General features: G+C 42.8%; 1 protein-coding gene across 3 annotated transcripts; it reads left to right on the plus strand.

Annotated features, from left to right (window-relative positions):
• Window positions 1–2,813: 2,813 nt before the first annotated feature.
• On the plus strand, window positions 2,814–10,154 carry slc35d3 (solute carrier family 35 member D3). 3 transcript variants are annotated; one of them, XM_076112177.1, is made up of 5 exons: window positions 2,814–3,038; window positions 4,343–4,553; window positions 7,875–8,032; window positions 8,934–9,393; window positions 9,451–10,154. In XM_076112177.1, exons 1-5 carry the CDS (start codon window positions 2,814–2,816, stop codon window positions 9,654–9,656), a joined length of 1,260 nt encoding a protein of 419 aa, XP_075968292.1. In that variant the 3' UTR covers window positions 9,657–10,154. The 3 variants fall into 3 exon arrangements, with proteins under 3 accessions (XP_075968292.1, XP_075968293.1, XP_075968291.1); XM_076112178.1 differs by having other exon boundaries at window positions 8,934–9,380; window positions 9,441–10,154; XM_076112176.1 differs by having other exon boundaries at window positions 8,934–10,154.
• The last annotated feature ends 2,167 nt before the right edge of the window (window positions 10,155–12,321 follow it).

The following is a 12,321-nucleotide window of genomic DNA, read 5'->3' on the forward strand; positions in this document are numbered from 1 at the left end:
CTCCTCATTCATTCACCGTGATTATGTGCTACATATTAATTCAGAAATGCATATTGGAACGGGGGAATTACTCCTAATCTATATTGGCTATAGTTTGTGGAATAATGGATGCATGCGTTTGTGTTTTCTGGTCCGGGTCTAAATCCTCGGCCTCCGTCTTAATCTCCTCACGTTTGAAAAGAAACAAAGCAGCGTCTCCGTCCTCCTCCGAGTCTCCAGCATGTTAATTGCGAAGCAAATGGTCGGAGCTCGATAAGGAGGAGGATCGTCCTCCTTCTGATGGAGCTGGGAACTGATTTTATGATGAAATATTTCAATTAAAACATCGTTCAAGTCATTTCCACGCCTGTTATGAGAGTGATGGAGGAGGAGGAAGAGGATGAGGAGGAGGATGAGGATGAGGAGGAAGAGGAGGAGGAGGAGGAGGAAGAGGAGAGTCTCATAATTATAAAGATGTCAGCGCTCCAGCCTGATGGCAAACATCCAAACATTTTTTATCTCCAGAGAGAAAAGCTGCTCTGTGTTTTCTGGCTTCGTCCCATGAAGAAGAATCTTAATGCTGCAGCTCAATTAATGCACACGATCATATTTATTATTCTATTTGTGTCAACAGTTCGTCTTGCATTAGAGTCCCAATATCGTATTTAAAGTCGTCAGCTGGAGCAGATTGCTGTCTCCATCCAGAGGTCACATCATCACACCAGAGGTCACATCATCACACCAGAGGTCACATCATCACACCTGCATGTCTCAGGTGTGATGACGTCACCTTAAAGACAGGTGATCAATATCTGCTGCTTTCCTCCCTCTGCGCGTGCGCATGTGCGTGCGTGTGTGTGTGCGTGTGTGTGTGTGCGTGTGTGTGTGTGTGTGCGTGTGTGTGTGTGCGTGTGTGTGTGTGTGTGCGTGCGTGTGTGTGTGTGTAAATCATGACACTATTTCTTAACATATTTTATTTAATGTTGAGAATATTTAGCTCTCTCTTTGCGGAGCTTTAACAACACGCAGAAACAAACTTTGTGTCCAAATATTATCAAAATATATCAAAATGAATTGAAATCATTTACATTCTCTGGTTACAGCTTCGTCTCGAGTGACGAGTTTTATAATATTGTAGAAAAGTTGTGACTGTAGATCAAAACACGTGACGACATTTCTCACTTTATTTTTACATTTTTTAAACAAACTCTCTTTCTACTGGTGTTGATGCTGCTGCTGCTATGCGTTAATAAGTCTTTCATCTGCTATCTGTTCTTTCTCTGATTCATTTCATCACATTAATCCTTTCATCTGTCACACTAAAGCAGATTTAAGGTGAACTAGATCGCACTGAGGAGAGAGAGAGAGAGACAGACAGACAGACAGACACACAGAGAGAGAGACAGAGAGACAGAGAGAGACACAGAGAGAGAGACAGACAGAGAGACAGACAGAGAGAGACAGACAGACAGACAGACAGAGAGAGACAGAGAGAGAGACAGACAGAGAGACAGACAGAGAGAGACAGACAGAGAGAGACACAGAGAGAGAGAGAGACAGAGAGACAGACAGAGAGAGACACAGAGAGAAACAGACAGACAGACAGACAGACAGACAGACACACAGAGAGAGAGAGAGAGGTACACAGTGAGGTGAAGACAGTAAAATTCAGAGATGGAGAGAAAATATTGCTAATAGTTTAGCTTAGCATTCTGCTAACCTGCTAACTCTTGTTAAAGTTATTTTAAAGTTAATGTTCTTTTCATTCGTTGGTGAAGTTTAAAGTCTGCAGTGTTTCTGTTGTCCTGATTATTTAAAGTTATTAAAATAACATGTTCCTTTTGTTTCTAGTAAACTTTGATGTTGTAGTTTTTGTTGGAGCTGATGAGTTTATGTATCTGTGAGCTGATTTTAATATCACAGAGGATTTACATGAGTCAAAGAAAATAAAGTCTTTTGTAAAAATGTATTAAATGTTTTTTATTTGTTCATTCGCACATGAAAACATGCTAGAAAAACATGATTGTATTCATAATGATTTGTTGATTAATATTCAATAATATAAAAACAGGAAAATAACCTCAGAGTTTAAAGTTACTAAAATAACATATTTAGTTTTTCTATTTGTTTCTAAAGAAAAATGCATTTATGTTTCTTTAGTTATTTGTTGAAGCCGATGAGTTTTTAGTTGATTGATAAAAGACAGAGCCCCCCCCCCCCCCCCCCCCCCCCCCCCTCTCGGGTGCGCTGCGGCAAAATGTCATATTGGGCTCTCGGCGCTGTCAGAGGACGAGCTCCCCTCCACTGTACTCCTCCTGTACCTCTGCTGCGCGTCTACTCTCCAACACTGCAGCTGCTGCTCGCGGGGAAGCGCTTCTCCTCCTCCTCTTCCTCCTCTTCCTCCTCTTCCTCGCGCCTCTCTTTGGAACACACGCGCAGAGACAAAAGTCGCAGAAGAAGTCTCCTGCTGGTAACAACGATGTGAGTAGAAACTAATAGAGAGATTCTTTTGTATTAGACGCAGCTGAAAACTGCAGTTTGAACTCAGAAGAACCGGATCTCCTCGCGCTCCTCGCTCCTCCTTCACATCTCACTTTTTCTTTCCTAAAAGAAGAGTCCTGAGTGCGGATCCATTCCGCCTCACAGACCCGTTAAACGTGCCTCGCGTCCTTCCCTTTCCTCCCGTGTCTCCGTCCAGCTGCGGTGCGTCTCGGCTGTGCGTCTCATCCCTGAGACTAACCCTCTCCGACCCCGGGCTGTCATACGGACCACCGGCACCCAACAGAACCTCCTGTCTCCTGCATGACTTTCTCTAAAGCGACCTGCAAACCGCCATGGATGTGTTCAAGAGCCGCTTCTTGGGGATCGGCGTGGCCGTGGCGCACGGCGTTTTCTCCGGCTCCCTCAACATCCTGCTGAAGTTCCTCATCAGTAATTATCACTTCAACTTCCTGACGCTGATCCAGCTCCTGACCAGCAGCACCGCGGCGCTCACGCTAGAGGTCCTCCGGCGGCTGGGGAAGGTCAAGGTGCCGCCATTCAGCCTGCAGCTCTCCAAGGTAAAAAAAAAGAGGTTTGGTGATTCCCAAACAGGGACCACGAGACATCCAGAGGTGCAGTGTGGACTGTTTGATCTCTCTACTTTGATATTCTCTCTGCAACTTGTCATGTAACAAGGGTTAACATATAAGTATACATACAAGTATAAGTATATAAGTACTCTGATCTGTCTCATAACCAGGTACAATTATTAGAAGTGATTATACTCGACCTAACAAAACTAAAATAACTTCAATATCATACTGAATATAAAATACGAAGCAGTCCACAGTTACTTATTCCATCAAGCTGCAGCTGTAAAATCCGGTTATAAACCCAACTGGATATTGTGTTTTCTGCTTCATCAACATGTGCCAGAGGGGGAAAGTGCTAAAAGAAACGAAGCCTCGTCATCAATTTGCCAATTGTACACTATAAACTGCTCAAACTGTTTTTCAAAATCTCTTCGGCCAAAATGCACATTAAGCTGAACAGGAAGCAGCTAAAAATGGAGGATGGACTGATGTTAAAATTAATTTAAGAAATCAGGATAAATATCCTCTGTACGTATCAATAACTAGAAGAACTTGTCGTAACAGCGCCCCCTACGTTACTGTTTGGTATCGACATAGACTGTAAATAAGAACGTCGCCATGTTGTTTTTTTTGACAACCAGTGAACAGGAAGTGACCATATTTGGACTGAGGAGGAGTGACGTAGAGACGCCGTATACGTCTCTGGTAGAGACCTGTCAATCACTGTGTAGCCCCGCCCCTAAAGCATCCCCTGCTTTATGGTGCAGCATGCTAAGTTAGCATCAAGTTCAGAGTTTATCTTATTAAATCTCTCGTGTGGACTCCCTTCGTTTGTGACAAAAGTATTATTATATCATATAACAGGAATTCATATTTATGACCAAATACGTGCAAAAATAAATTAGTCCCAGATATACTTATGTGTGTGTGTTTATATATATTTTTAGTTTTTATTTGATTTATTTTGTATATTTACAATGACCCCTGACTGCTGACTCAACTATTATCCATCTTTAAATTTGGTCTTATTTAAAATGAATGTTTTAACATTACAGAGCCACTAACGTGTGTGTGTGTGTGTGTGTGTGTGTGTGTGTGTGTGTGCTAAGGACATTGTGGGGACCAGTTAAAACAATCACACTACGGGGACTTCATTAAATCTCAGAGATAAGACCTGTTTATTTTGTTTTAGGGTTAGAGTAGCGTTATGTTGTGGGTTAAGTCTCCAGGAAGTGAACGTGAGACCAACACAGTGTTTATTATTTTCCTTGTTGTGTCTCTCTGTGCAGGAGTTCGGCCCGGTGTGCATCCTCTCCACGCTGCAGTCCACCCTCACTCTGTGGTCTCTGCGCGGCCTCAGCCTGCCCATGTACGTCGTGTTCAAGCGCTGCCTGCCGCTCTTCACGCTCAGCATCGGCGTGTGCGTGCTGAGGAACGGCGTGCCGTCTGTCGGCGTGGTGATCGCCGTGATCATCACCACCGGTGGAGCCGCACTGGCTGGTAAACGCAACACATTCACACATCTCTCTGTACAGGCCCGAGGAGATTTTACTGTGATTATTCTGCAACACAAAACAATTGACTTTGCTGCAGCTTTCCCAAAATGTTTGCATATTTTTGCTATTTTACAATTGCGAATATATTTTTCACAGATTTAGCTTTGCATTGTTGGACTTATTATTGACATTTTTGTAAGAAAAAAGCAACGAAATTGATGCAGCAGAAACAGAGATTTGTCACATAGTTCTTCCTTGTCAACACCTGGCGCCTACATTACCCACAAAGCATCTTGACTTGGTTCAGAGATTGGGTGTGTTTTGCTCCAGAGGGCTGATGAGCTCACGTCTTTCTACCTCTGACTTCAGTTTTAATGTGTAAAACTGTGGTAAAGAATTAACAAGCGTTTGATCTTACAAGAGATTGAATCTCTTTATTCTTGTGGTTCATGGAGGGAATGTCTCTTCTACTGTCCTTCCCCTCTTCTTTGAACCTTTTTATCCCTGTTCCCTTAATTCATTTCAACGAACTCTCCGAATTATTTTCTCCTTCTCTTTCTGAAACAAAATTGACAAGAGTCCATTAGTATTTTATGCCCTAACTATCCATCCATAACGAGAATCTAAGCTCAACTATCAGAGCTTTCATTTGTCACTGTCATCATTAGATGGCTGAACTTCTTCGCTGTTGTTCCTCCTCACTCCGATAACTTCTATAATTTCTCCTTTTTAATGTCATTCAGTCTTTTTCTCTAACTTTCACAAGAAAAGTTTAGTTTTCTTCTCTAAATATCGCAGTTAAACATCTTTTCTTCATATGTAAAGCTGTTTATTGATTTCTGGTCCTGTAAAGATCCTTTAATCATCTTTCCCATCAGTACATTTTCTTCTTCCATTACCGTTAATGATCCTGAAGTCATAAACAAAAAAACCCTACAGATAATTTATTTCATGAATCAATCTCCGCGGCTGCTGCTCGCAGTGTTTCGGTTGCAGGAGGGGGGTCGAAACATGAAGTGTGAAATGTGCAGAATATGAATCTAATGGACTGATTCATCATTCTGGGTTTAATCTAGCTGATCATCTAGTTTTCAGACGTTGGGGAAAGAAAAGTATTTCTTGACTGAAATCCTACAAAAAGTGTCTGTAAATTGCTTCTGTGCATTATTAATGAAACAACCATCATATTTGGGTCAACAAAGTGTATGACCTCGACGCTGGAGACGACTTTAGTTTGTTTTCTCTTTCCTCTCAACCACGCCCACAATCGTTTTCTAACCTTAAAGGGACAGTTTGTGGGATTAATGACATCTAGTGGTGAAGCTCCAGATTACAACCAACGGAATCCCTCTCAGCTCACTCCTCCCTAACGTGAGCCACCGAGTGCGAAACCATGGTTTTGCAAATTTAACAAGCGTGTAGAGAACTACGGTGGCCCTCAGGTAACGTAAAAACCAAAGACTGTAGATAAGAAGTGGACATAGTCATCGTGACGTCACTCATTGGTTTGTGGACTGATGTTTTGAAGCCTCAAGTTCGGCAATTTTAGCCGTCTCCATCTTGAATTACAGCCGTCACCTTGTTGTTTTTTCCGCAACCAGTGAACAGAAGTGACCATATCTGGACTGAGGAGGAGTGACGTAGAGACGCCGTATACGTCTCTGGTAGAGACCTGTCAATCACCGTGTAGCCCCGCCCTAAAGCATCCCCTGCTTTATGGTCTGTTTGACTCTAAATGGACCATAATGTACTAAATGAACATCATGCTGTATTGAAGAAGACTTGAAACTAGAGATTGAGACCATAAACTCATGTTTACAATGTTTACTGAGGTAATAAATCAAGAGAGAAGTAGAGTCATTTTCTCATAGACTTCTATACAACCAGAGGAGTCGCCCCCTGGTGGACACTAGAGAGAATGCAGCTTCAACACATGAAGCTTTGACTTGTCTCACTTCCTGTCCGTGTCTCTCACCTCCGATCCCACTGGTTCCTGCTGAAGATGTAAATCTTTATGAACACAAATCAATGATTTCCTAAATCAGCTGCTCACTGCAGTTTATATTCAAACAAACAGGAGGAAATAGTACATTTATTCGGGACTACTTTCAGCGGTGGATTAATCCACGCTTGGCGCTCTAGTGAGTATTTGTGGCAGCAGGACGATGCATGTGAGACGTGTTTTTAATGGAGATCAATGGCTCAGAGGAAGAAGATGCATCAGGATACTTGTTAGTAGATTATTCGCTGATGGTTTCGGTCTTTTTATGGAATTTGTTAAAAATAAATATAGATCATCAATCAACAATCCATTTAAAAAGGTTCTGGTGTCTTCGTCCTCATCCGACGATATTCATGGTACGACGAGTCAATATTGATTCTGATTCAAAATGTTGATTCAGAGAATAATACCTTTATTTAGTTTATTCATTTTACAAAGATATTTTGTCGAGTGTCGTGTATCTTTGGTGTCAGTAGATTTGTGTGTTTGTGTGTTTGTTTGGTTTACACAGTTTTTTTGTGGCTCTCTCAGATAGAATGTAAGTTTCCGTTCTACATACGGACTAAAATGGGATTAATTCCTCTCCCGTCTTCCTCCTGCTCCATTCTCTGACTTCTTTCATCATGTCTTCTGATTTCCCACCTTCGCTCTCCCACACTCTGCCTCTCTTATTTTATACTAAGTTTTTTTATCACTCCGTCTTTTGAGAAGCGAAGGTGCGAGAAAACAAATCAAATGAAGAGCAAGGTGCTCGGTGTTTAGCTATCTAGGGGCCCGACTTCCAAAGTGTGGCTTTAAATACACAAAACGATCACAAAGAGACGCAACAAACAGACACAAAACTACTGTGAGCGACCCAAACAGATCCCTCTGATGACCCAGAATGAGCACAAGGAGGTGCAAAACGAGTCCAAAGATACAAAATAAAATGCTAAACGACGGAAAAGACACAAAACAACCAAAGACATATAACTTTGACTTCTGTTTTCACTCGGGACACTAACGGCTGCCTCCGGAGTCAAAGTCCTGTGTTTGTTTCACTCGTCCATCAAAACAAAAGTTATCCAGAACATGTGTTTCCTGATGCAGGTTCATCTTCAGGAGACCAGGCTGTCTCATGGGGTGCTGGTTTGTTAGCGTTAGCTTCAGTGTGTTATCCTGAATGTTGCCATCCAGTTCATATTTTAGACCATTTTTCATGGATCTTGTTTTCAAACGAATCAGCTGGAGAGACTTCAGGAAAATCACTCAACCACTGCGATTTGACTCAATCAAAGGAAAAGAATAAACTTCGGGATCCCGTCCTCTTGACTTGCTCCCCAGGTGCCGGCGATCTCACCGGCGATCCCTTTGGTTACGTCACCGGCGTGCTGGCGGTCATCATCCACGCCTCCTACCTGGTCCTGATCCAGAAGACCAGTCTGGACAGCGAGCATGGACCGCTCACAGCGCAGTACGCCATCGCCATCATGGCCTCACCGGTAAGCAAGGCATCGACACTGAAGGGGTTCCAGGTTTGATTCCTACTGAGTTTGTATTGAAGTTTTTTTTGCTCATCTTTGGTCCAGTTGTTCTCAGTTTCTTTCTGAATTGAATTTGTCTCTGTGTCTTAACTTTTCTCTTTCTCTCATTCTTATCACTATTTATTTGTCTTGGTTCATTTACTTCTCATTTTCTCTCTCCTTCCCTTCCTTTCCTCTCAATTTGTCTTCTTTTACTGTTCTTTAGCTCCTCTTTGTCTTCTCTTATCTACATCGCACACATTCTGCTGACTTTATTTTCTGCCGTTAACAGTTTCTTTGTGGTTCTGTCTCTTCCTCTTTTTTATTGTTTGTATCCTTTTATCTCTTTCTTGATCTCCCTTCTTCTTTTTGTTGCATGTCTGCTTCTCATTGTCATCCTCTCTTTATCTTTAGCGCTTCTTTCTCCTTCTCCATCTCTGTTAACTCTCTCTTTGTTTCTCTTTTCCCTTTCATTGTTTTTTTTCTCATATCCTCCTTTCATTTCTCTCTCTTTTGTCTTTCTATTCATCCATTTCTTCATCCTACCCGTCTGTCTCTTTCTCTCTGTTTGTGTTTCTACTATTGTTATCTTTCATTCTATTCTTTATTCTTCTTATTCTCTTCTTGTCTTTTTTGTTTTGTCTCAACTCTTCTCACTGTTTCTCTCCATCTTTTTACTTTTCTTTCTCTTGTTTTCACTCGGGACACTAACGGCCGTCTCCTGACTTAAAGTCCTGTGTTTGTTTGACCCGTGTGAATGTGTCCCCTTCTTTTACTTCTCTTGTTTCTCTTCCTCTGTCACCTCTCTCCTCCTTCCTCCTTGTCCATTTGTTCTGTCTCTACCTTTCTGAATCAACCTCTGACTCTTTGTCTCTCTCAGGTGCTTCTCGTGTGCTCTCTCATCTCTCTGGACACCATCAACATGTGGTCGTACGAGGGCTGGAAGGACCCCCACATCACGCTCATCTTCCTCGCCTGCATCCTCATCGGCTGCGCCATGAACTTCACCACGCTGCACTGCACCTACATCAACTCCGCCGTCACCACCAGCTTCGTCGGCGTGGTCAAAAGCATCGCCACCATCACCGTCGGCATGCTGGCGTTCAGCGACGTCTCGCCGACCCGGCTGTTCATCGGCGGCGTGGTGGTCAACACCGTCGGCTCCATCACCTACTGCATCGTCAAGTACTTCGAGACGAAGAAGCAGAGCCTGTACGAGGACCTGGAGGTGGCCGGGAAGGACGGAGCGCTGCCCGGCGAGCCTCACACAGAGAAACCATCTCTGAACGGCGACGGATCTGATCCGGGACATGCGGAGGCAGAGGGGGTGTTGAGCGGCGGCGATGGGAAGGAGGAGGTAGCGTCAGTGGGCTGTGCGAACGGAGAGGTGTGGACAGGAGACGGAGAGGCGGGCGCAAATTCCCGAATCATGACAGAGAAGGAGGCGCTGGAGATGCAGAGGGAGCACCTCCACAGGGACAACACCGCCTCCTCCGGTCAGTCGGTTAGTGACAGCTATGTCGGGGTGTGGAGGTCCATCAGACATCTGCAGTTTACAAAGAAAGACCCTTTGATTGATAACATGGAGCAGCAGAGTCCGTAAGGTCGGGACAGAGACCTGGACAGAAGAAAACTGAATGAATTAGAGCATAAAAAAAAAAAGTTGTGAACATGCTGCATAAACCAGAGAAGAAGAAAACAACAGACTTAAAACACCGACTAACGCTCCGTGTCAACCGGGAACTTCTTTTATTAGCAGCGCTGAACAAACGATGAAAGCCACAGCTTTCTGTGCAAAGAACAAAGCTCTCAGGGAACAGAAAGTCATGCTCTTTGTTTACGATGAGAAGAAAAAAAAAGAGGCTCCTGGTGGAGAAAACAGGATCAAGAGTTTTGGGGAGAAGCTGCCCGTCAGAGATAAATTCTGGCTCCGTGGCGTCTGGCGGGGAACCAGACCAGCCACCGTGTAGCATGATTCGGTCTGCGTCCCCAGAGATCAGCCAGCTGTCCCAACAGAAGCCGGTCTTGTAGAAAAGAAGAGCATCTTGTGCAAACATTCCAATCAGGGAGCATCAAGCAAACAGCAGCAAAGCTCCTGTTTCTGTCACGTGAAGGTGAATCCTTGTTTCTGATTGGCTGGAGGGTCTGAATGAAAACCTTTTTAATGCACATGTGGATCAGATCCAGTGTCTTTGCCTGTAAAAAAAAAAAGCATGCGCTCGTTCACAAGATGCTAACGGCTTTGTTCACACTGTCACACCGGTTTACTGCTGATCCTCCGTTCATGTCTCTGCTCACAAAAACATGTCGGCGCCTGTTTTGACTTATAAAGAAATAATAATAATGTGTCGTCATGTTGAGAACAATGTTATTGTCTGCTCGTACATCAGTGAGGTATTTTATTTTTCTTGTTTCCTTCTGAACACTGTGGTGTGGCCACTTATTAGCATAGCTAAGCATAGCTTAGCATAAAGACTGGAAGCAGAGGGAAACAGCTAGCCTGTTTCGATCCAATTCAAGTTCAATGATACACCTACGAGCTCAGATTACGGCTCACTAACACGTCGTATCTTTGGGTTCAGAGGGGTTCAAATCAAACATCGTTAAGTGTTCTTCATCACTAGCAGCGTTTACAATCACATATTTTCATGCTCATTTTAAAGTGTCAATAGAAAACATTCGATAAAACTTCCTCAATTCCGCAAACAAAAGTTTTTTGAATAAAAGTATTCTTACGTTTTACGACTAAATGAATTATGGACACATAAATTGTGAGGTAACGAACGTTACGTGACTTCATCACCACTACGAGCTGAAGAACTCTCCGTTTCCTGTTGCTAAATCTACGTTCCAGTCGTAGACTTCAGTCAGGCTTTCAACACAAAGTACAACAATGAGCGTCTTTGTACCATAAAGCCGACTACTTCCTCTAACATGCAGTCAGGGAACAGTGAGCGAGCTTTGCATGTAGCTGAGCATCTCTGCAGTAAACCGAGTGCTATCGGACTGTATTTCACTCCAGTCTGGAAACGTTGATCTTCTCTCCTTCAAATATCCACTCGGCCCACACAGGAGAAGCTACAGGCGTCTTGAAAAACCTGTCAAGCGGTGATATCGATTGATATTGATTTTCCTTTCTCACAGTCGCCCAAACTTCATTTAACGCTACAAAAGATCTGATGTCCCCTCGAGCTGCAAGCCTTTTAGTTCAGCAGCCTGGTTTATCCGTTATTTTAGACGGAAGAGATACGTTTAGGTGTTAAAAGCATGACGTGTGACGTTGTTCGGTGTTGCAGGTTTGTGTTTGGGTGATGGTGAGTCAGCGGGCAGCTGCATTAAAGAACTGTCAATGTGGCGTTTCACTCTAAATGTCCAGGTTATCAGTCGAGACTGCAAAAGTGCATGAATGTATTTGAAATGTTTATTTTCTTTTTCATTTAAAAGTTATTTCGAGGCAGCTGACATTGAATCATTCTTGTTTTTTTCAAGTTCCCCCTTCAATGCATCATTCTGCATATTGTAGACATAACATATAATTATATACTAACAGTTAACTAATCAGATTAGTTAACTGTTAGTTAACCAAAACACATAAAACAGAGGATTGAGCTCATTTTACGCTTCCACAACTTCCAAATAATTTATTATGATGTTTCCTGAAAAGAACCAATTATTGAGAAAATGTGTTCAATTGGTAAACTTCCAATTAATTATTTCCAATTAGCCGCTGCCATAACCTCTTTCTTTCAGCTGAACATGTAGAATGTGACGACAAGCAAACGGTTCAACATAAGTGTAGAATGAAGCGCTCAGTAATCAGTGAATAATTGGTTTAATTACAACTCAAGCTGTCCCTGATATTAATATAATGTTTGACTAGAAAATGACTGTTGGAACTTGTATGTTTGTATTTCACAGAGTTCTTCCAGGCTGCTTGATATCTGAACGACTAAACTTGTTTGGTTTTAAGGCAGACCATGCACCAATGCAACAATACTAATTATTTTATGTTGTCACTTATCCAAAATGGTGGAATGTCCCTCAGTGACGTATCTCTGAACATGTGGAGACGAGCTTCAGTTTGGCTTTGATTCATCCTGCGACTCACAAAGAAACTTGGATTCAACATCCAGGACGTGAAACTTTCCGTTCGCCTCCTCGGTTGCTCGGTCCGGTAGCATCAACTCAAAGACTTTTGGCCTTTTTTTTGGAGTTAAAACTTGTGGCAGTTTTGCAAAATGAAGAAAAAGGGAACGATCTGCTAAATA

The sequence above is a fragment of the Anarhichas minor genome, unplaced genomic scaffold, assembly GCF_050575085.1.
Source record: "Anarhichas minor isolate MPS153535 unplaced genomic scaffold, ASM5057508v1 ptg000047l, whole genome shotgun sequence".
Lineage (NCBI taxonomy): Eukaryota > Metazoa > Chordata > Actinopteri > Perciformes > Anarhichadidae > Anarhichas > Anarhichas minor.

Excerpts from the sequence above, each read along its gene's own strand:
- slc35d3 (XM_076112176.1), top strand. The coding sequence starts at position 2,814 with ATGGATGTGTTCAAGAGCCGCTTCTTGGGGATCGGCGTGGCCGTGGCG. Across the intron at positions 4,554-7,874 it reads CGGTGGAGCCGCACTGGCTG|GTGCCGGCGATCTCACCGGC; the intron begins GTAAACGCAACA and ends CTTGCTCCCCAG. Across the intron at positions 8,033-8,933 it reads TCGCCATCATGGCCTCACCG|GTGCTTCTCGTGTGCTCTCT; the intron begins GTAAGCAAGGCA and ends TGTCTCTCTCAG.